This window comes from Pleurodeles waltl, chromosome 4_1, assembly GCF_031143425.1.
Source record: "Pleurodeles waltl isolate 20211129_DDA chromosome 4_1, aPleWal1.hap1.20221129, whole genome shotgun sequence".
Taxonomy (NCBI): domain Eukaryota; kingdom Metazoa; phylum Chordata; class Amphibia; order Caudata; family Salamandridae; genus Pleurodeles; species Pleurodeles waltl.
In genome coordinates, this window is record NC_090442.1 from 369,172,974 (window position 1) to 369,197,105 (window position 24,132).

At 44.3% G+C, this 24,132-nt stretch overlaps 2 protein-coding genes across 4 annotated transcripts in view; one reads left to right on the forward strand and one right to left on the reverse strand.

The window, feature by feature from the left end:
- The window catches only part of RECQL (RecQ like helicase), a 162,671-nt gene extending 158,794 nt beyond the window's left edge, over positions 1–3,877 (reverse strand). The window contains exon 1 of the mRNA XM_069228534.1: positions 3,789–3,877. The gene's annotated coding sequence lies outside the window, so the exon portion shown is untranslated. The remainder of the gene's footprint in view (positions 1–3,788) is intronic.
- An 862-nt stretch (positions 3,878–4,739) lies between these two features.
- GOLT1B (golgi transport 1B) overlaps positions 4,740–24,132 on the forward strand; it is a 121,051-nt gene continuing 101,658 nt past the window's right edge. Inside the window, exons 1-2 of one of the 3 annotated variants that reach the window (XM_069228536.1) lie at positions 4,740–4,893; positions 22,179–22,270. In XM_069228536.1, coding sequence (XP_069084637.1) covers positions 4,869–4,893; positions 22,179–22,270 — 117 coding nt within the window. In that variant the 5' untranslated portion in view covers positions 4,740–4,868. Of the gene's footprint in view, positions 5,014–5,163; positions 5,258–22,178; positions 22,271–24,132 lie in introns of those variants that run through there. The other 2 variants (XM_069228537.1, XM_069228535.1) reach the window with 2 other exon arrangements.

Sequence of the window (24,132 nt, forward strand, 5' to 3'; positions counted from 1 at the left end):
CTGTTTGGCTTGTCGCAGTCCTGACACAGAAAACTGAGCCTGGCAAGTGGGGTCCACTGGCGTATGCCAGCAAGGCCCTAACCCCCATTGAACATTGCTACTCTCAAATCAAAAGGGAAGCCCTGGCCATCAAGTGGGCGTGTGGGCATTTCCATCTATATGTGCAGGGAAGACCGTTTCGGGTGATCACAGACCACTAGCCTCTGGTCCCATTGTTTAAGCGCCACACCCACTTCCCAGGATCGAACGGTGGGCTATCCAACTTCAGCAATACTGCATGGAGGTGACATACCATCTTGGTGCCACGAATCCTGCTGATTTTCTCTCACGTCACCCAGGGGAGCCAGCTCAAGTCCACAGCAGTTGCCCCAAGAACCTAAGCCTGAAAGAGATTTTTGATGCCACCCAAGAAGACAGTGCTCTGACACGAGTAAAGAAAGCCCTAGGGCGTGGCTCCTAGCAGGTCTTCCTTCACAGCACAGAGGACTGGGATGTGGCAGAAAAGGACCATTTGGTCAAGGTGTGGGAGAGTAAGAAACAAACTGAGTCTAACTCTTGACGGTCTGATACTGTGTGGGCACCGGCTGGTGATGCCACTCCCATTGCAGCAGCAAGTGATCCTACTGGCACATGGAGGCCACCAAGGGATGGCAAAGATGAAAGCACGCATGAGGGAGAAAGTATGGTTCCCTGGTGTGGAAGCCGGGGTAGATTAGTGCGTGAAGAAATGCCCAGCCTCTCAACTGACCGCTCTTCCAGAGGTACCTGCTCCTGTCATCACTAAAGAACCATGTAGCGCCCCGAGGTCAAATATCAGCCTCGATTTCGGAAGTTTCCAGGATGGCCGCATCACACTAGTCAATGTTGATGGATACTTGAAATACCCAATTGTTGAGGTGATTGACTTAATGGCTTTTGTCAATGTCGCCCCAGCCCTCGAGAGACTATTTGTTATGTTTGGGCTCCCTGACAGGGTCAAAATTGACAATAGGCCACCGTTCCAAGGGGCTGAATTGCAAGAACTCTTACAGAGTCTGGGTATCCGCCATCGGAGAATCACACGACAATGGCACCAGGCAAATGGTGAGGTTGAACGTTTTATGCATACGCTAAATATGGTTCTTCGGATTGCCACCTTAGAGGGTACTGACCCAGAGATCAGTCTTCATAATTTCCTGCGTGAATACAGACAGATGCCCCACTGCACAACTGGCCGAGCCCCTTGGTCCTTAATGCTTGAGGGGCAGCGAGGAGACACCATCCCAGCCCACTCAAAATGGCGACCAACCCCCTACCACCCGGAGCATGCGCAGGTCAGACGAAAGAGGGTCAACGACCAAGCAAGTCAGTCCCGGCATGCTGTCTCCCGGGGTATTAGGGTTGATCGGGTGGTTATGAAAGACTGGAGTCCGTGGTGGATATTCCTCATGCCCTACGAACCAGGAATATGGACTGTCGTCAAAACAAATGGCACCATGGTGACAGCTGAAAGGCGAGGAGAGAGGGCAACGTAAAACATCTCGTGGTTTTGAAGAGCCATGTTCGAGGAGCCCCCAGAAGAATTGCGTGATGACTGCTCCCAGGAGTGGTCAGTGGGTGAGGGCTCTTAGCCTAGGAGTGTGGACCAGTCATCAATGGCAGAGGACACACTCCCTCCTGCATCATCAGCAACTACCAACTCTCCGGCCCCATCAGGTGAAGGTCGGTTACGGTCACAGAGGTACAGCCTTCGGCCCAACCATCAGCCCAGTCAAAGACTAAGAGATTTTGTGTGTAGTTCATAATCATATAATGTTTGGATCTACTTGGGGAGGGGTGTAATAAAGGGGCGTTTGGTCTAGTTGTCGGGTGGCTGCGCATTCACAGCTGACCCAGAAGGTTGGGGTTACTGTTTCCAGGATACAGCGAGAGTATAAATAAATGGGAGGAAGGGCATACGGGGTCTTTACCTTCCCGCCACGGTCACAGGTGTCAGACCATTATTTCACTATGCGTGCACCCAGGGCAGTGCAGCATTACAGTTATGGGTTTCCTTTGCCACGTGATTATTTTGTTCATGCATACAGGATGTAACTTCTTCTAAGTTGACCGAGCACACGGGCAGTGTTTTACCAATCTAAATTCCACAAAATAGTAAATATGTAGATGACTTTATGGCTCTGCCTATACAGATTTCACTAACCAAGGCTGCATATGCACCCTGGCATTTTAGTCAGTAATACTGGGGCTAGAAGACATCTAAATATAAAAATAGAAACTACAAGTCCATCACACAATACTGTTTGCTAGACTGGGTCAATGTGATCCTGGTATTGATGATTCAGTAGACAAACTGCCAATTATGCACGAATTTTTCCACGAAACAGAGCAGACAAGGCTGGGTTAAGCAAGAAGCCATTTTTGCAGTACAGCCTTTCATTTAACAACCAAATAATTTATGCAGTTGTAGGCGCGGTTTGCTTCTAGTAAACCAATGGAAGTAATGCACTTGGTAACAATGATTTGTAAAAGGAACCTCGCGTCTAGAACATAATGTGAAAACCTACATGGTGAAATGTGGCAACTAGAATCTGGGAAACTGCAGCTTCCTCCGTGTGCAGATCCACAACCTCTCTGGGTGAATAGTCAATCTTTAATTGATGGGCAAATTTGGTGAACCAGTGGAAGGACACACTGAGTCATGATGGGCATGCATATTTCAATTTGAACAGATGTTGTGGTCATGTGACTGGACAGGTGTTCGCCGTCATATGGTGGTAGACAAGGGGGAGCTTTCAAAGGGAAGGCAACGCCATTTGATGGCATGCAGTGTTGTGCTTCACGTCATGCTGCTATATGGAGCTGGATACCGTACCTGGATTCTGGAAAGCAACACTAGGTAAAATAAATAAAATAAAGGCAAGGGGGCTTTCTCAGCACTATTATATCGTGTTGGAAAGACACCCATTCAAGCACATTTTACCCTGCATTTTCGGGAGAACACACACAGTCAGGATTTAAAACACTGTGGGTGGGGCTGTACTTATTACTACCCAAAGGAACACTAATTAGCAATGGTAAAGTAAAGACATACTGAGAAAAATATAAGGTTGCAAAGCCATGCCTTCTAGTTTACATGCAGCTCCTTAATGCCAGTTCATAGCGCACGATGCTATATTAAAAGTATTACAACGTATTAACTTGAAATAACAAAAGTATCTTGGTGTCAAATCAATAACCCTCCTACCGATCTACATAAAATACTAATTTGTGATCTTCATATTACAGGATGTGCTTTGCAGCAGGAACAATAACCGTCTATGCCACTTTGAATCAAAACTGCGATTATACAAAACACAGATCTCTCCAGCAAGTGAATTAAACACCAGTAGTATCTTACAGATTTTATTATCCCCTGATAATTGCTGAACACACACATCTCTGCAGCAGGTGCCTCAAACCCGTAAGACATTTAAAAAAATGCAAGCTCTTAGCAATCAAGTAACTCACAGCAAATGTACTGCCATGCTTGTGCTCGTCGTCAATTTCTTTGCGGAAAGCTTGTTATAAAACACATGTACAAGTAGACTTTCAGACCTTGTTTTTCGTGAACATTGCACCTATGCGTTCGCCACCATGGTGGTCATTTAAGGCCCATTAGAACAAAACACAGTGAGAAGAATACAATAGATCAAAGGTTATACGGGGCCGGCTTCTCGGGCTATAAACTGAGTACACCAGTAAGGCACAACACGCGACAGGGAACTCTATCTTAACTGGCCACGTTGAAACAGTCGGTGAGAACTCACCTGGCCACCCTGTTGTGCTGATATTCTGATACTCTAGTCTTGCCGCTCTGCCGGCATCTGCACAGAGGGCCAATCAGACACTGGGCCGGCTTCACATGCACCGCCCCGGAAGAGACATGTTACAGCTATGGGAATGGAAGAAGGACGATATTCTGTAGCTACTGCTACTTGTGAGTGAAAGCTTAGAAATGTCAAACCTTGTATGGTGCGCAAAGCAAGTTGAACGTCTAAAAATTATAACTCGGAGCCAAATGTATTTGAAAATTTTTCTTTTACCCTGAACAGTCCTATATGTTGCCAAATACAGCATATTTTACAAACGTATTAAATGAAAAAAGCAAAACCTATACGTTTCACAAATAAACGAAAGTGTGTACAACCTTTAAAACTAGGAACTTGTGCTTAGTTGGGACTATATAGAGATATAATTATATTTCCTGCGGTTCACGGGTTATTTCCGGTTATCTGAATAGTAAGCGGTAAAAATTTCAAGTGAAACTAGAAGGCGGTTGTAGCACGTGTGTAGGAGGCGTAAAAGAGCATAAAAGCAACACCTCCTCAATAGCTCTCCCTGTAGCCCCCATGTTGTACGAATATTGCTCTCCTTCGCAATACGGTACAACCGCGCAGAAAACTAAATTTCGCGGCTCTTCAGAGTTGACACACGAGAAGCATTCTAAGGAGATAGCCACGGCACCCACGCTTATTACTTGTTTGTGGTTTGAAAGATAGTTTATTTTTTTACAAGCTGACAGCAAATCCCTCTGGTGCCCCACAAAAATAGCCTTGCAATCTCTTAAATATTTACACGTTTCCTGTTCGTTATCTTCGAATCGATTTAGGCAGTCCGTGCTGCAGAAGCTGGACCATTACGTCCGCGGGGCAGAGTAGAGGGACGTTGCCATTGGCTGCACCGACCGCTCCAGCCCCGCACTGCCTCGTTACTGTGTGCGTGTTTCCGGAAGACGTGGCGGCGTCTCCTTCCTCAAGCACAACCAACTAGTGACAGCAGCCGGCCTTCTGTTGCTGCTCCGGTGCAGTCCTACGTGTGTACCCTGCCGGGCCCGCCGCGCCGCCACCATGATCTCACTTACTGACACGCAGAGTAAGAGGCAGCCGGTGGGCGGGGCGATACGTGAATGAATGGGGAGGATGGATTCAATGATGACTACAGCTACCAAGCTTTGGTATCTTTGGTTGAAAAAATGGGCATATGGCTTGTAAGGTGTGCATGAGACACATTATAAACATAACGCTCAAGGGGCCGTTTCCCAGTTGTAATTCACTTCTGTAGCACGACGTTCATGTAGCTTATAGCTTATTTGATATTTTGACTGTAGTTGTGAACATCTATTAAATCTCTGGTATTTATAGAGCTCACGTGCTGGCCATGTTTCATATAGACAGCGCCACTGGGATTGTGCGATTTTGCGACCGTCTTCCGCGTAATCATGGACTTGCTGTGTTTGGTAAATAATCATTCCTTTCCTGCATAATCTGCATATTTGAACAGAAGCATATATCTAGCTCAAACAAATCGGAAGGTACTAACAATGCAGTAATATGTGTTGCCGTTTGTGAATATTGGCAGATCGCATTTTAGTTGTGTGTTGCTGTATTTTGGCGTTAACCTTGTAATAATGGCCCGGGCAGTGTTAACCTGTGTAAAAAGTGATAAAGTAGTACTATTACAAGGTGTGCTGTATTACACTTCACAACTTTCCTTTTCTTATTACTTAATTTAGTCAACACTGTTGCATAGTTTATTCCGCCCCTGCCACACATGACTTTTGGGCATTGGTCATGCCCATCGGTCTTGTTTATTCGCTACGTGTGGGTGTTTCCTAGTAGAGGTGATGCAGTTACCAATTTTTTTATATTGACAGTTTCTAATTTATTACGTATAAATGGGTTTGTGAATGTCACGCTATATTGTTTCACTGCCATCTGCGTATCACATACATGCTTAGTGGAGGCAAGTATTTATTGAACACCACACACGACAGGAAACAGTTGGTCTGCAAACCAGCGGGTGTTACCAACAGTCTGCATTACGCTAACCTGACTGCACATTCCACTTTAACACTCCACAGACATGCACAGCTGCTTCCCACACATTGTACAAACACGAAAGCTATTTGACCCACGCTCCATACATTCCTCTTAGGCACCAAACACGCCATATACATCTTCGAGTCTAAAACCATACCCAGAGTACAAGTCCTAAGAAAAATAGTGAAGTGTCTAATTAGCTCAGACAATGAGCAGCGCGCAGAGTGATATCAACTGAAGGGATGGCAGTGGAAGTGATGTCATAGTCCTGCAGCATCTCCCACTTTAAAAGGATTATGCTAATTTTTTTCATTCCTTGGCAGCCCAGTCATATGACGGCATAACTATACATTTAATAAAGACGGAGCTTCTAGCTTTTGAGGTGGCTTCCAGCTGTTTGAGCTGATGCAACACCAAGGCTGGTACTGTGTGGTGTGCACATACATACAAAGCCTTTTTCAAGAAGCAGCGAGGTATGTGCATGACTTGCACGTAGCTATTTGGAGGTGGCTTGGCTGCTCTATATAACGTTATCTGCCAAGTAACTCCATGCCACGTGCGATTCCTTGAACCATTATTACCCCCCAAAATAAAACTGTAATTGAAACAAGTTTTTTTTTTTCCTGGTATGAAAAGTGAAAATGGTTTCTGAGATCAGAACCCTTTTACCGCCCCTCAAAGCTGCCCCCCTTCTGCTGAACTTGTTGCACAGATAGTGCATCCTCTTGTTTCTCATTAACATTTCTGACAGCAGGCCTTTATAAGGAAAGCAAGGCAGAGGGCTGAGGTAACATTGGAAGTGCAGATGGTTGCCTTTCAGTTTAAGGGAGCTCACGTGGCACGCCTGGAAATAAAGCAACGTTTTAAATACACCCTTATTGTCTAGAACAACGAGAGCCGACTTGGCATGGGCAGTGCAGGGGTCCCCTTGGCCTGCACCCTTGCAATGTTCACTGACTGCTTTGTGAGGGTGCTGGTGCACCCTGCACCCTTCATCATTGCAGGCGGCTCAATTATGAGCTGGAAACAATGCTGTAGAGTGTTTCCCGCTAGGCTAGCGGGTGGAAACTCAGGTGTCCGCTTGCCGACTTAGCAGGAAACTCTTAATGGGCCCAGCTGGGAGGTAGCCACTATGGCGGCAACCTCCCCGTCAGAAGTTCAGCGGACGGCCTAAACCGTCCGCCGAACTCGTAATCAAGCCCTACGTATTGAACCATCACAGGATCAATTTGGAACAAGCATTTGCGAGAGTTAGAGCTGTTGGCGTTGTAAATGACAATGTCTTTTACCCATGTGTTGTGGTTTGGAGTGGAGTGGATGTGTGTGGAGTGGGATTATATGGGTTGAATTGGAATAGTTAGTTGTGGAATTGTGTGTGGTAGAATTGTGTGGATAGAGTGGGTTTGTGTAGTGGAATTTTGTGCCATGTGCAGTGGAATTATGTGGATAATTATGTGGTATTTGGTGTACTGGAATTATGTGGAGTTGGATTGTGTGTTATGGCATGGAATTATGTGGAATGGTATTTTGTGTTTTCGGGTGGTATGTAGTAGAGTTTAATTTTGTGGTGTGCTACAGAAGTTTGTGGCATCATGTGGAATTATGTAGTGTGAATTGGAAACTGTAGAGTTGCATTGTGTGGCATGGAAGTGTGTGGTGTAGAGTGAAATTATGCCATTTGGAAGTATGTGGCATGGTGCGGAGTTTATTTGTGTGGATTACGTTACCAAGTTTAATAAGGAACAGTAAAACACATACCTGAAGACACCTATGCTTTTCTACGGCAAGAGAAAAAGAGCTATCAAGTTTCCAAGTGCAATGTATGACTAACTCCTCCCAACCAGTTGTATATGCATTTTGGGATTTGTAGGCCTTTTATCCAATTAAAAACAGAGATCGAAGTGGGTGGCTTCCTCCGAGCACAATGTGCCCACACATTTTTTATTTTAGTAAAATCTGCTTGCCCAACTTTTTGTTAAGACAACTGTTCTTAACTTAATTCTGACAGTTGATATGCTTCAGCTGAAATGGAAGGGAAGGAGTGTGCTGTGGAGCAGAGGGAGGGACAGACCGCTAAACAAGAAACATGCCTTCTTGATAAGGTGCTTGCTGTCTGAAAGAAATGAGTGTGTGCAGCTGGTTAATCTGCAAACGTAAAGGCTACTTAGAAGCCAGAAGTGGCTTTAACTGAGTCACTTGAAGCTCGTGATAACAAATATGTATTATTTTTTTCAGATAAATTGTTTGGGAGTTACCAGCTGAACAATGAAGTGTGTGATTTTAAAGAACACACAATTTTTTTTTTTTTTTTTGCACTAGGTACAGTCTGATTGCCTATCACTACAGTCTAAATTTTGAAAGCACTTTTATTTTAACTACATTTCGCGCCATCTTACCAGTAGACAACATGTATTTTGATCGGCATGGCTGCAGAAAGTGATCACTGAGTAGGGAGGAGAGGTAAAAAAAAGCTCTCTACTGCTGGCTCTCCAGCTTATTATTAGCAACTTCGCGCATGCGCTGCCTGGGAATTTAAAGGGGCTGACTACCAGTCTGCACAAGTGCAGATTTGTCCATTTCACAGTAAGAGGAGGAGTAGGGCTGGATACATGAGTAACTAGTGCAAGGAGGGGAGAATTGGTCGATAAGCATGCCCTAAAATAATGGCACCTCTGACAGTTTTCCAAGAGCATAGATGACAAATTTGATTTAATTTGCTGATTCAGCGCCTCCCCGATACTGCAACGGTAGCTTCTGAAGGCAGTTGGTGGTGTGGTGTTCTCAGTGACAAGAGGCTTATTGGCCGGCACAGGCCGGGCTCACAGCCAACCAGATTTGCGCTTTTGATGCTACTGGGGAGATGCGAACTTCAGCTGGGAAGGGGTGGCCCTGTAGTAAGAATTGGAGGGGAGGAGGATCATTTCCGCTCATTTAATTTTTAAACAAAAGACAAGATGCCTGTACTGCCATGGTCGCTCTCAGCATGTAGTGGATGCCTAGTCAAGAAGCTGCAGGCTGGTTTCCGAAGAGAGCTATGCACCCACTTAATGTACTGGAGGGCTGCCTGTGTCAGTGGTACAAGTCTCCATGCCTCAGAAAACCTTTTGAAAACAAGATAAGAACCATTAAAAACCAAGCAGCGACAGGGGGAGTTGGGGCAGGCAAGCAGCGTCCTTGGAGGGAGCTGGCAAGCACTGTTGTGGGAGTGGGTTGCGGAAACGGGTGAAGGCAGAGCAAAACAAGCTTACACGAGCAGGAAGCAAAGAAGAAAAGAATAGTGCTGAAAAAACGACCTGATAAGCGGCAAAGTGTTAGGTCACATGTAATAGGGTGGTGCTCCGTAGGAGTAAACAAAAGCCAAAAAGGCGGGACAACAAGGGGGGATTAGCCTGTGTAAGCAAGCATTTTTAAAGGTCAACCAAAGCAACCTATTAAAAGCGATAGGCGGGCTTACAGCCCACAGTGTAGAATACAGCATGTCTCGTAGAGCAGCGCATGGACGCTGCCTAAGCTCAACCTAAAAAGTCATTTGGTCCTTAAATAACTCAAAGATTAAGACTTCCATAACTGAGTAAGGAGTTATTCTATAAGTGAGTGGCATTGCTTCAACCAATGTCCTCCTAGAGAGATTTGCAAATTAATCAATTTTGTCACAACCCTTTTAAACCTTTCCACCTAGCCATTACATTTTGAATGGTAATCTTTTTTTTTAGCTAATGCGACTGCTATCAGGATATTCCATCATCCTGACGGTATTAAACTGTGAAATATTATCTAAAACTAACTTCTCAAGTAAACCTTCTCTGCAAAATACTTTCTCAACAATTTGAGTAATAACGTCTGTGATTACTTTCTCTAATATTCTCACTTCTCCCCACTTTGTGTGCTAATCTGTTAAAACAGTAGTAGACTTTTCTTCTTAGAATCACAGTACAATATCCACTCTCACATCCATGATAGTCTCAGTGGAAATTTGAAGTGAACTCACCCCGCACAGCTTGTAGACTTATCACTAGACATATGTGACTTAAACTCTGTAATCCACGAATCTGCCCTTTCTCCTATTTTTAGCCACTATAAATGTTCACAGCCTCTGCTTCTGGTTTACAACATAGCTGGGTGATCTTCATGACATTAACTTACTAAGTTCCTCATCAGTCTAAATGGAGAAACAATCATCTTACAAAGATGAACCATTATTCTTTGTGTAGAAGGAAAGTGACCAGGAGATAAAGTGAAATCGAGAGGCATGTCCTCATCACCCACTCAGAGTAGTCCTATCCCCGCTCCTATTAACTCTTTTAAATGAGTGTTGGCAAAGTAAACACACACACACAGCACCCATACATTCACACTGATCAGCAGAATTTTACAGGTGCCCAGATAAAGACAGGCAGAAACACAAGCATCCAGGAAGCCATATATATATAATTGCTTACAGCAGAGGCAAAAGAGATGTACACTAAGTTAGCAAAGGGTGATATGCTGCAGGAGCCACAAAATTGTGTGAATCACGAAGCACTAGGTGGTTTGTAGATTAGGAGCACATGTTCTCGGTGGTATCTCATAAAATAAATCGGTTATCCATGTGGCCTAGTCCTACAAGTCATTACAGTTCTAATTTGTGAGATTTGTTTTCCATGTTATTCGTTCATTGATTCCTTATTTCGATTACCGAGGTAACCATAAAAGTTCTCACAAAAAACAAGTATTAAAAACATCTCCAGAGATCTCAGGTATTAAAAACATCAAAAACACCCATCCACCATCAGAAAATTAAAACGGCCGGCTACCACCCTCGCACCACTCTCCGACAATCAAAATAAAGTGCGGGTGCCAAATCATATGATGAGCTTGATCACAGCATCACAATACATCGTGGTTACTCATATGCATAGTCCAACATAAATTGATTTTCTAAAAAGCTCTGCAAGTCTCCCTAAACCGAGCCCCTCAAATAACTAAAACAGCATTGAATTCCTCCTATTATCAGCACTTTAAAAAAAAAAAAAGGGACCTTATATTAATGCAGTTTGACGGGGGAGTCCAACAGCTGTAGGTATTCTAGGACTGCCAACGAGCTACGGATGCCCCGTTTCCTAATAATCAGGACAAAATACCATTTACTAAGATAAAATGCAGCAAACTTTGAGATGAGGATTCATCGCATGGGCACACAGAACTTTAGAAGTGTCATTGTCCAAGAAGGAAGCCCAAATGCCATCTCGTGAAGCCCAAATGGAAGCACCAGTGCTGTTCTGTCCTAAGAGAGATCAACTCATTTAAGATACGGTTTCTGCTCAAAAGTAATGTTTGGTAATGTACTCCCTTAACCCCTTCGCTGACAGGCCTTTTCCCCCTCCTGTGCCGAGCCTTTTTTTGGCTATTTGGAGCAGTTTGCGCTTAGGCCCTCATAACTTTTTGTTCATTTAAGCTACCCACGCCAAATTTGCGTCCTTTTTTCCCAACATCCTAGGGATTCTAGAGGTACCCAGACTTTGTGGGTTCCCCAGAAGGAGGCCAAGAAATTAGCCAAAAAACAGTGAAAATTTCGTTTTTTAAAAAAAAAATGGGCTGCAGAAGAAGGCTTGTGGTTTTTTCCCTGAAAAGGGCATCAACAAAGGGTTTGCGGTGATAAAATGACCAGCTTCCCAGCTTTCAGGAACAGGCAGACTTGAATCCGAAAACCCCATTTTTCCACACAATTTTGGCATTTTACTGGGACATACCCCATTTTTACGATTTTTTGTGCTTTCAGCCTCCTTCCAGTCAGTGACAGAAATGGGCATGAAACCAACGCTGGATCCCAGAAACCGCAACATTTCTGAAAAGTAGACAAAATTCTGAATTCAGCAAGGGGTAATTTGTGTAGATCCTACAAGGGTTTCCTACAGAAAATAACAACTGAAAAAGAAAAATATTGAAATTGAGGTGAAAAAAACATAAATTTTTCTCTAAGTTTTACTCTGTAACTTTTTCCTGCAATGTCAGATTTTCGAAAACAATATACCGTTACGTCTGCTGGACTCTTCTGGTTGCGGGGATATATAGGGCTTGTAGGTTCATCAAGAACTCTAGGTACCCAGAGCCAATAAATGACCTGCACCCTGCAGTGGGTTTTCATTCTATGCCAGGTATACAGCAATTCATTTGCTGAAATATAAAGAGTAAAAAATAGCTATCAAGAAAACCTTTGTATTTCCAAAATGGGCACAAGATAAGGTGTTGAGAAGCAGTGGTTATTTGCACATCTCTGAATTCCGGGGTGCCCATACTAGCATGTGAATTACAGGGCATTTCTCAAATAGATGTCTTTTTTACACACTGTCTTACATTTGGAAGGGAAAAATGTAGAGAAAGACAAGGGGCAATAACACGTGTTTTGCTATTCTATGTTTCCCCCAAGTCTCCCGATAAAAATGATACCTCACTTGTGTGGGTAGGCCTAGCGCCCGCGACAGGATATGCCCCAAAACACAACGTGGACACATCACAGAAAACAGAGCTGTTTTTAGCAAAGTGCCTACCTGTAGATTTTGGCCTCTAGCTCAGCCGCCACCTAGGGAAACCTACCAAACCTGTGCATTTCTGAAAACTAGAGACCATGGGGAATCCAAGATGGGGTGACTTGTGTGGCTGGGACCAGGTTCTGTTACCCAGAATCCTTTGCAAACCTCAAAATTTGGCTAAAAAAACACATGTTCCTCACATTTCTGTGGCAGAAAGTTCTGGAATCTGAGAGGAGCCACAAATTTCCTTCCACCCAGCGTTCCCCCACCTCTCCCGATAAAAATGATGCCTCACTTGTGTGGGTAGGCCTAGCGCCCGCAACAGGAAACGCCCCAAAGCGCAACGTGGACACAGCCAAATTTTTGAAGGAAAACAGGTGTTTTTTGCAAAGTGCCTACCTGTAGATTTTGGCCTGTAGCTCCCCAGGGGAGTGACCCTTGCCTGATGGGTCGCTCCCCATCTCTAAAAAAACAAACATACCAAAAAAAAAAAACACTAAAAAAAAAATTGCCCTGGCGCCTAGAGGTTTCTGCCCCCAGGGGGGTCAGAAATGGCCTAAAATAAATATGCCCCCCGAACCCCCAGCCCCCCGGGAGCGACCCTTGCATACGGGGTCGCTCCCCCTGCGTGACATTGATGCCAAAAAACAAATCCCCGGTGCCTAGTGGTTTCTGCCCCCTTGGGGGCAGATTGACCTAAAATCGACCAATCTGCCCCCAAGGGGGGCAGAAATGGTCTAAATACAGTTTGCCCCCCAGGGGAGCGACCCTTGCCTGATGGGTCGCTCCCCATCTCTAAAAAAAACAAACATACAAAAAAAAAAACACACAAAAAAAAAATTGCCCTGGCGCCTAGAGGTTTCTGCCCCCCCCGGTGGCAGATCGGCCTAATAATAGGCCGATCTGCCCCCGGGGGGGGGAGCAGAAATGGCCTAAAATAAATTTGCATCCCCAACCCCCACTCCCCCACCAGGAGCGACCCTCGCCTACGGGGTCGCTCCCCCTGCGTGACATTGGCGCCAAAAAACAAATCCCTGGTGCCTAGTGGTTTCTGCCCCCTTGGAGGCAGATTGACCTAAAATCGACCAATCTGCCCCCAAGGGGGGCAGAAATGCTCTAAATACAGTTTGCCCCCCAGGGGAGCGACCCTTTTCTAAAGGGTCGCTCCCCATCTCTAAAAAAAACAAACAAACCAAAAAAAAAAATTTGCCCTGGCGCCTAGAGGTTTCTGCCCCCCCTGGGGGCAGATCGGCCTAATAATAGGCCGATCTGCCCCTAGGGGGAGCAGAAATGGCCTGAAGTAAATTTGCCCCCCCCCCAACCCCCTCCCCCCCCCCTTCACACTCTCGGAGCGACCCTTGCCGTGACATTGGCGCCAAAAAACAAATCCCCGGTGCCTAGTGGTTTCTGCCCCCTTGGGGGCAGACTGACCTAAAATCGACCAATCTGCCTCCAAGGGGGGCAGAAATGGTCTAAATACAATTTGCCCCCCCAGGGGAGCGACCCTTGCCTGATGGGTCGCTCCCCATCTCTAAAAAAAAAACAAAAAAAAAACACAAAAAAAAACCACAAAAAAAAAAATTGCCCTGGCGCCTAGAGGTTTCTGCCCCCCTTGGGGGCAGATTGACCTAAAATCGGCCGATCTGCCCCCAAAGCGGGCAGAAATGGCCTAAATACATTTTGCCCCTCCAGGGGAGCGACCCTTGTCCAAGGGGTCGCTCCCCATCTGTAAAACAAAAAAATAAAAAAATCCCTGGTGCCTAGTGGTTTCTGCCCCCCTTGGGGGTAGATCAGCCGAATCAAAATAGGCTGATCTACCCCCCAGGGGGGCAGAAATGGCCTAAAAAATTCCCCCCTCCCCCCCCCCAAGGGACCGACCCTTGCCTAAGGGGTCGCTCCCCTTGCGTGAAATTCACACAAAAAAAAACAACTCCCTGGCGTCTAATGGTTTCTGCCCCCCTTGGGGGCAGATTGGCCTCATCAAAATAGGCCAATCTGCCCCCAAGGGGGGCAGAAATGGCCTAAATATAATTTGCCCCCTAGGGGAGCGACCCTTGCCTAAGGGGTCGCTCCCCACCTAAAAAAAAAAGAAAACATAACAAAAATAAATTATCCCTGGTGCCTAGAGGTTTCTGCCCCCCCTGGAGGCAGATCGGCCTAATAATAGGCCGATCTGCCCCCAGGGGGGGCAGAAAAGGCCTTCCCAAAAAAATGCCCCCCCTGGGAGCGACCCTTGCCCAAGGGGTCGCTCCCGTTGCGTGAAATTCGCGCCAAAAAAAACTCCCTGGTGTCTAATGGTTTCTGCCCCCCTTGGGGGCAGATTGGCCTCATCAAAATAGGCCAATCTGCCCCCAAGGGGGGCAGAAATGGCCTAAATATATATTGCCCCCTAGGGGAGCGACCCTTGCCTAAGGGGTCGCTCCCTACCTAAAAAAAAAAGAAAACATCACAAAAAAAAAGGTCCCTGGTGCCTAGAGGTTTCTGCCCCCCCCTGGGGGCAGATCAGCCTAATAATAGGCCAATCTGCCCCCAGGGGGGGCAGAAAATGCCTTCCTAAAAAAATGACCCCCCCGGGAGCGACCCTTGCCCAAGGGGTCGCTCCCTTTTGACAATTTCATTGAAAAAAAAAAAATCTCTGGTGTCTAGTGGGGTTTCAAAAGCCGGATTGCAAGCAATCCGGCTTTTGAAACCCTGTGAGAGACTTCAAAGGGAAGGAAATACATTTCCTTCCCTTTGAAGCCTCTCGGGGCCTCCCCCATGGGATTGAAAGAGAAATGCAAAAGCATTTCTCTTTCAATCGCGATGGGGGCGACCCTGTGACTAATCAGCGCGCGCTCGCGCGCTGACGTCACAGGGGGGGTTGGGGGTGCCGGGGGCGGGAGGGGAAGGGCTTCCCCTTCCATCCCTGACTTTGGGGGAGTGGGGGGAAGCACACAGAGGGAGCGAGAGCGCTCCCTCTGGGCTGTGTGCCGAGGACGTAGTGGTTACGTCCTCGGCACAGCAGCACTGTGCCGAAGGACGTAACCACTACGTCCTCGGCACAGAAGGGGTTAAAGAAATTTTGGTACATTCACTAGCCTCTCTGAAATTATGTTTTTTTTCGTATTAATTAAGGTTATAACTTGGGCCATATCACACTTGGATATATTCTCAGGCTCATAGAATAGTTGCGAGTCACCAAAGTCCGTTAGTATGGTCTTACTATAGTTTACCCAGAGGATTTTCAGGCCTCTGTCACAGAATAAACAGCCTTTAGGATACCCTCTCGAGTGAAAAGTTCAGCACTTTACAAATCCATGTTACATTTCATTACAGTGATCGCAGTCTGCTCTTTCACAAGGGGCATATTGGCAAACAAAGTAGTCTTGTTCAGTGCCAGGTCTACAGTGGTAATGTGTGAATTTTTGCAACCCAAAATATTTTTGCTAATATTTGTTGCAATGGTGAGGGCCCAGCAGCTCTCACAACAATAAAGTTTTACAAAAGCCATGAGACAATGAAGACTGACCACCAATATCAGACTTATTGGCTTTGCCAGTGCTTGTTTATAGTCATGTTTCCCACTTTTCTTATTGAAACTGTCTACACTGACTTTCCATTATGAATTTTTTGGGGAAATACTATCATGCATCAAAACATTTTACTAAATGATGCTTCAAAGAAACGGTACCTACAATTTCACGTAGTTTAGCAAAACATTATTTTCCTAGTTGCATTTTTTTGTTAACATTTTTTATTTTGAAAGCAAAACATCATCAATCTTGCTTTCAAGCTTCTGCAAATATTTGCATTTAATCAGAGAGCATTCTGGAAGCATTAAACATAGCCTCATATTTTTAAATTTTGCAAACGTATGTATACATTTTTTCCTAGAAACATTGTCAGTAGTGCATTCTGAGCTAACAACGTTTACATCGCACACTCAAACTAATAATAGGCTTTGCATTAATGAACCATAAATACAAGCTTTAACAGCAATAAATTATGGAAAAAAATATTACCTCATCTGCAGCCAATTCATTTCCCTAGTATGTAATGTTGTTCTGTAAATTGTCTGCCAAAGAGTTTGTGCTGCAGGGGGTTGGGCCCACTTGTCCCACAGACAAAATAAACGTTGTTGTCCTTGACCACAAACAATTTGTCCTGGCCATCAGGTAATAGGAATTTCACACACCTTATTAATATACAGCATTAACAACAGGGGGCTAAGACAAACACACTATCTTGAACCATTCTTTCCTCTCTCCCAAAGGGCCAAACCTCCCTGACGCAGACAGGTCATAATGGAGAGCCCTCAAGAATTGAACCAGGTCATGGTCAGCCCCCAAAATGATCAAGATCTCCCAAATTTTAGACCTCACCACACTGTGGAAGGCGCAGGCTGGGTCCATGAAGGCCAAGCAGATGGAGCCCTGCTTCGCAATGGTGTATTTGCTAATCAGCAGGTGCATATTAAGGCATTGCTCCATCAAACCAAGCTCCTCATGGAATCCATACTGCGTCTCTGACAGAATGTCAGCCTCCATAGCCCAGTCTGGGAGGCAGATGGGCACCACCCTGCACACCAACTTGGCAGCTGAGTCCAATAATGTGATTTGCCAGTAGCATTCTGGGGAATGAGGGTTGCCCCTTTTGAATAATGGGACTATTACTGCAGACTACCATGATGGAGGGAGAACTGTCCTACATAGGGTGTGGAAACAGTTGCACAGCAGGGGGCCCATACATCTGAGGCAGATTTGTTCAAATTCATGGGAACTCCATCCAGGCCTGGGGCCTTCTTAAGCTGGCTTTTGTTAATTAACTCCCTCACTTCCTGTACTGTGAATTCCAGTGCCAGGGGAATGCTGCCGCCTCCTCCCCGGACGGGATGGCGCTCATAGACACATACACTGCTTTGAAGTGACTAACCCAGGCTTCCTGGCTGATGGTGGTAATAACAGTATTAGCCTTAACGCCAACAGATTTTATTCTTATTATGGTTTCCCAGAAAGCTCTAGTATAATTTGCAATACAGGTCAAGACAAGCTTGCCCCAAGATTAATTCTTCAATTCTTTACGTCTTAGCCTTTGGGCGAGCCTGTATCCCACTTGCATTGGTGCGCTCTCAGTGTATCCCTGGTGTTAGACACCTGGGTTTTTCCTTTAAGGCCTCGTGAAGTCGAATTGAGACCTTTCTACATGATTGGTCAAACCACTTATGCCCTTCTGGCCCTGGTGTGCTAGGTTTGATCAACAGGCTACTATTTACTAGTCCTAGTTCAACAAAATGAGTGGAGACAACCCGATGACTCCAGCAACCACAGAAGTTTGTTAGGGCATATCTTTTTTTAAAGGAGTGTTCAGAAAAGTTTGTTAGGGCATTTATATATATATATATATATATATATATATATATATATATATATATATATATATATATATATATTTTTTTTTTTTAAAGAAGTGTTCATATCTACATGTCTCCAGGCCAATCACAAACCCTGGATTTTGACTTCAAGGGACTGAGAAGTCAAGTTCTTATCCCCCCCTTCCCCACCCTCAATTCGTAGACCAAGACTTAACAGCTTATGGTCACTATGTGGGCTTTCTTCCATTTTGGCTCTAGACACCCAGTCACATTAATCCTGGCTAACACAAATATAATCTCACTGAGACACACTCCCTTTGCTCAGAGGTAACGTTGGTCACGTAGGATGGGTCATAAAACTTAGAGACATTTTGGAGATTAAACTTGATGAATTGAAAGAGGGCCTGACCTCCCTTTTCCCTGTATGTCCTGTTGTTCCCAATGCCAAGATAATCAAACATTGTTTTCTCATTTTCCAACTGGGTTGACCCTAGTTTAACATTGAAATCACCACTTCTTAGGATGTGAAATCCTTTACGCAAAGGGGGTGATGAAGCCTGAAGACCTGAAATAGAAGCACATTGAAGTTGGCAATATGATCTAAATAAAAATAACCATTGTAAACATTGATTGAAATAATACTCAAGCTATTGGGCCACACAGGTAAAAATGCTTGAAATAAAAGACTGTGAGTAGGAATCGGGGTAAAACTACAACCCAAGGTGACTTTGAACCAGGACGTTAAACCCGCATTGGCCCTTCCTGCGGAAGAGCGGACTGCAGGGACAGAGTGTGAAAAATAATCAATATATATATTTTTTTTTGATAAAGAGATTTTATTGATTTTGCAGAAAAGTGAATCAGTGATACATGTATATAACTTGGTGCCAACGAGCACCTGAGAACGGTCAGCCCCTCATACCCATTTAAGACATGAAGGAAAGTTGTTAATGCACAGCACTTACAGTTAACATTCTGAGATCAGTACATCAGTTCATTTGAGGAGGGGAGGAGAGGAACCTCCCATTGAGTCTCTCATCCTCGGCGTCGCACAGCAATGCAGATCATATACATAACGCGGCTTCCCACTTCCCCCATACCTTATTATATTTATTCAGACAACCTCTAGCCGCATATACCAACTTTTCCCACTGTGCACACCAGTCCAACCCTCACCTCCATTTGGTCAATGTTGGTTCGACCCTGGCCTTCCACTCTGCCACTATATCTCTTTTAGCCACTAGACATGCTACTCCCAAGAAAGTTCGGTCTGGTCTTCTTATCTCCACATCTCCCTTGATCCCTAGAGCGGCAGCGGGGCCCTCTCTATCTCTACCTGAAGGACCCCAGAGACCTCCCGTACAATTGCTCTCCAGTAGGTCGCTATGACTGGACATGACCATACCATGTGGAAGAAGTCGGCCTCCGAGTTCCTACATCGAGGGCAGTCGGCTGTGGGCCAAGGCCCGCTCTGTTCAATTTGGTGGGTGTAAGATATGCGGTGTGAAGGTAGAGGATCTGTATCAGACGGAATCGAGTAGCCATTGTTAGAGACCGTGGGGCCATCAGTGCCTCAGTCCAGTCCTCTTTCCCCATGGGACCCACCCATTCCTCCCATCTCTGGCGGAGTCCCTCTAGGGGACCGGCAGTGTTGGCGACCAGGGCACGGTAAATCTGGGACACACCTCCTCTGCTCAGGCCCCCAATCAGGACCTTCGCTTCCATAGGGCTATGCTCAGGTATTATGTCCCCTCGCCCAGGCGTGCACCAGTAGGGCATGGCGAAGCTGAAGATATTTGTGAAATTGTGTCCTGTTTAATGAGAAGAGTGTCTGGAGTTCCTCAAAGGACCGCATGGATGACCCCCCCCACACATCGCCCAGAGTGGAGATACCTATATTGTCCCACCCCCGGAATCCCTCCAGGCCAGCCACCTCTGTCAGGTGTTTCCCGTGCCATAGCGGGGTTTGCCGAGTAAGGCACCCCCACCATCCCGATGCTTTCTGGGCTGCCCGCCATCCCAGCAATATCACTGTGGTCACATCTGGGATGTCTCAGGAGATCGGACCACCGTATAGGGCGTCAAATACTCATGGATAGCTTAGCGACTGGAGCTCCAATCGGAATGCCGGGTCCGTCCATTCACCTCCCATCCAGTCATTGACCACAAGCAAGTGCATTGCGAGGTGATAGTAATAGTAATAAATATTGGACATACATTCAATTAACTTCTCTTTTCTCATTGTTCCAGCTAAACGTAGCCGCCCAAAGCAGAATAAAGCCCTTTCCCCCTTGGTATTCGTAGGATCTCAAAGCAGAAAAATCGGCTTGTAGAAAACTTGAAAGAAAATGACAAACCACAAAATCTCCCTCTGATAAAATGGCCTATAAATTGGCCTTTAGGGACTTACCACAAAAACATTAGGGTAGCTCAGAGGACTCATATAGTGAATTGATTTAATAATGCTGGAAGCCTGACCAAGGAATTATGAGGTTCTAAAGGAGTTAAATCTACTGCTTGCGTCACTTTCATTCCAGCGCTGACCTCGCAGATCACTTCGAGGAAATAATTTTAAAAACCTGCCATAATAAATCCAGTGGCTTTATAAGGTAGAATTACACTCCCTCAGCCACCAATCATTTGGCTATTTTGGAGGATTTCTAATCCACTACTTCAGAGCAAGTCCTAGTCCTGATAAACAGAATTAAATCAGACTCCCATTCTGACCCTTGTCAACCTTTGTTCTGGCACTTCTTCCGATAATTGCTTGCCTGTTTAACCACTCCCTTACTACCGAAAGCCTTGCTTCAAGCTGGAAAATAGTTCAGGTCATGCCTATCTTTAAAAAAAAAAAAAAAAAAAGATAATGTAGACCCTCAGGAGCTATCCAACTAAAGGCCGATATCCCTGCTTCTGTTTTTCAGTAAAATAATAGAAACATTGGTAAACAAACAGCTCCCATCTTTACTGGAACCCCACACTTTTTAATATATAGGTGGCCCCCACGGCTCAAGTGGTAGGATCTGCAGTTTTGAAGTCATCACTTATGCCGATGACACTCCGTTGATCCATGGGACCCAATCCTTAATCCACTAAAAGCAAATTTAATGATTGTATGACAAATGCAGTTCTGTGGATGTCATCAAATTGCTTACAGTTGAGCAGCGATAAGACGGAGATTCTGCTTTTCAACAAGGCCCATGCTCACTGGTCAGAAATCTGGTAGCTCACTGTTGTAAGAAAATTGGGCATCCTGATTGATAGATGAGAATGTTTTCTTTCAGAGAGCAGGTGAGCTCTACTTATGGTGCCTGTTTCAGGATCATGGCCTGCTCAGGAAGGCTTTTCAATGGTTGCCCGACATACCAGGAAAACCTTCACTCAAGCACTGATTGTAAGTCGCCTAGACTACGGCAATGCTCTCTTGGCAGCAGCAAGTGAGGCTCTTTTGTTTAAACTTCAGGTAGTTCAGAACAAGGTCCTCACGCCCCTGCCGAGCCTACTCTGAAATCTCTGCACTGGTTGCCAGTGCTAAAATGCTCCCTTTTCTAATGTCTTAGCCTAGTCCACAAGTCTTTGTCTGGCAACGGCCCCCTCTGTCTACAAAATAAATTTCAGCTCTTACCAGTCCACTGGTAACCTCAGGTCAAGTGGGCAATCTCTACTACTATTATCCTCAGCTGGGGCAGTTCCATGCTAAGTGTATTGTTTTCGTAGACGATCATTGTAAATAAAAAAAAAGCTACTATGCATCATTCATTCTTAAAGTGTGTAATTTTATTAATCTGGTGTTTTCTCTTTTTGAATGTTTGTATGTCTTGTAAAGAGAAGCCAAGGGTATGTTTGAAGTTTGATTGAGAAGGCATTTGGTAATTGTATTATCATAACAACAAAATGCATATTCTTAACCTAATCGTTTGATAGTGAAATATATTAACTATCTCAGTGATCAACATAATTTACTTTTTTGTATGATGAAGGCTTGAGTTTGCTTCGATATGAGATTAATATTGCTCTAATATGTATTTGCAATGGTTGTAATTAACATGCGCAGCAAAACGTGTTTTTTGTCTATTTACCTGTCTCGGTACGTGATGCATGAAAGAAAGATAGCCGAAAACGACGATCTGACAAAACTCATGGCCGCTATGGTATGCACAATAATTATTCGCTGGTGACACATGACGAGAAAAAAAATTTCAGCCCATTAATGGCCGCTGTTATAATATTTTGGAGGCATTTATGCAGACAACTTTCCTCGTAAAATATATGCAATTTAACTCTTCAACGAAGTGGTTCATTAGGTGTGCTAACTGTGGCGGCAGTCCCAGAATAACCCGACATTTTTTTTTAAAGATTTGACTGTCTTATATTTACATCTTTCATTGATTTTTAAAGTGCAATGGCTGTTTTCTTTTGTACTTTCTCTCTAATCAGAATTGATATGCTATGGTCTTTATGTTTGCTTTTTTGTTACAGAAATCGGAATGGGACTTACAGGTTTTGGTGTCTTTTTCCTTTTTTTTGGAATGCTACTCTTTTTTGATAAAGCGCTTCTGGCTATTGGAAATGTAAGTATTCAAAGTTGCAACTTCCTTTCCGAAATATATATATATATATTTTTTCTGAGTTTGATAGTACAGCTCCCTCGGCACAAATCCATCGGTTTATCGTTGAAGTTGTGATTTGTGCCACCTGTATTTATTTCAAACACTGCTTTAGAGTGTAATAAGAGCTAGCTTTGTTTAATTAAGTTGGTCCTGTTCTTCTAATATAATTAGAGTTTTAATAGTGAACACCTCAGACGAAATTACATTAGTGGCCACCAAGTGCAAGGCTACCAGCAGTGATCACCTCAGTGCACCAGGCAGGGTTTCCACCACTCATGTAAACAAGCATTGGCCAAGCCAATTGTTCTCACCTATATTTACCTATTGGCATAGCAAATGTTTTTTGTCTTTGCTCCATAGCATCATGGCTACTGTGCAGCATGGAGTAAGAAAACAGCATGATGCGGCCGCCATGTAAATTTGTGCTTTCCCATGTATGCGAAACACATGCACGTGCCTACAAAAGGACGCAGCCTTTATTTTCTGATCCAAGTAAAATATGCACAATTTAGAGAACAATAGCAGTATAAATTATCTAAATATTGAATTTGGGTGTCCTGTATAACTGCCCATTATATTATTTTTACATAAGTGGGGTGAAGGCTTTATACTTCATTAAAAGGTTATCAAACAACAACACTGGCTTATTATGCATTATTTGTTATTGTTTTTCTTATTATTACTGTCAATTGTTATTATTTATTCTTGCTCTCCTAACTTTCCCCAGAGTCCTAACATAATCTATTATTCACTATCTGGGGAAATTTTAACATTATTTATTTAATGGGAACTGCTGGTAAAGTGCAAGGAAATTGTGCTTATTTGTGTTCAAGTTTTTTTTCTGTATGGCAGAACAGAGAAACATGTTCTTTATGTAAAAAGAGGCAACTCCACACCCCAGAAAAGGTTGTTTTGTGGCCAGTCTCTCTGTAGAACAACTTTTTAGGTGTTGCTTTTAGCCAAGACCTTTTGATTTTAGTAAAATATACATCATATACTTATAGGGTCTTTCTGCCAGCCATCTTCATCCATTTGTATGTTGTCAATCACATTTTTCTTCCACTCGCTACAGCATACAGCACAGGATAGTAGGTCATACTACTTCACCCATTGTCTAGCTTCACTGAGATTGATGACATTTTGCTCTTTCATAATGCACACAACCACACAAAGTAGCCACCTTCATTGCCAGGGAATTCTATGGATAAGTATGCTTTGTAAGATCCAAAAAAAAAATGTGCCTTTATCCACTGTTTATTTTGGAGGAAGTGCCGGACCCCTACCAAGCAAAAAAAAAAAAACAGCATTTGAAAAAGCCATAGGCTTGGCAACCAATGTCAGAACTATTGGATTTAGTTTCTATTTTGCTTTCAAGCAACTGTAAAACTTAAACTGCTCCCCTATCACTACTCCCTCCGAAAGATTGGAACCCACTTCTTTTCTCATGTGTTAGTGATCTCACCGTCAATGCAGGATCTGGGTCCATGCATGGGGAAGATAGTGATGCGACTCCTGTGTAGGGCATCATTAATGAACAGAGCTATCTGTCCTCTAATGTCTACAGAGGCTACAGTGTCCAGAGCTTCCTGACAATAAACGCAGGCCTAAAAAAAATCATAAAAATGTTATTAGACTTGCAGGTCTAGTAACTTGAATAATCTACTCAACCTAACAGGAATGCACTTGAGCCATCTACAGGTCTCAATTTATGTGATCCTAGGCATATATTTTATTTTATGGAGTCACCTTTTTCTTCACTATCATATGAGAGCACTTTCAAATTAGCAAGTTAAGCTTTTCTGCTGTACAAACAACTCTTATTT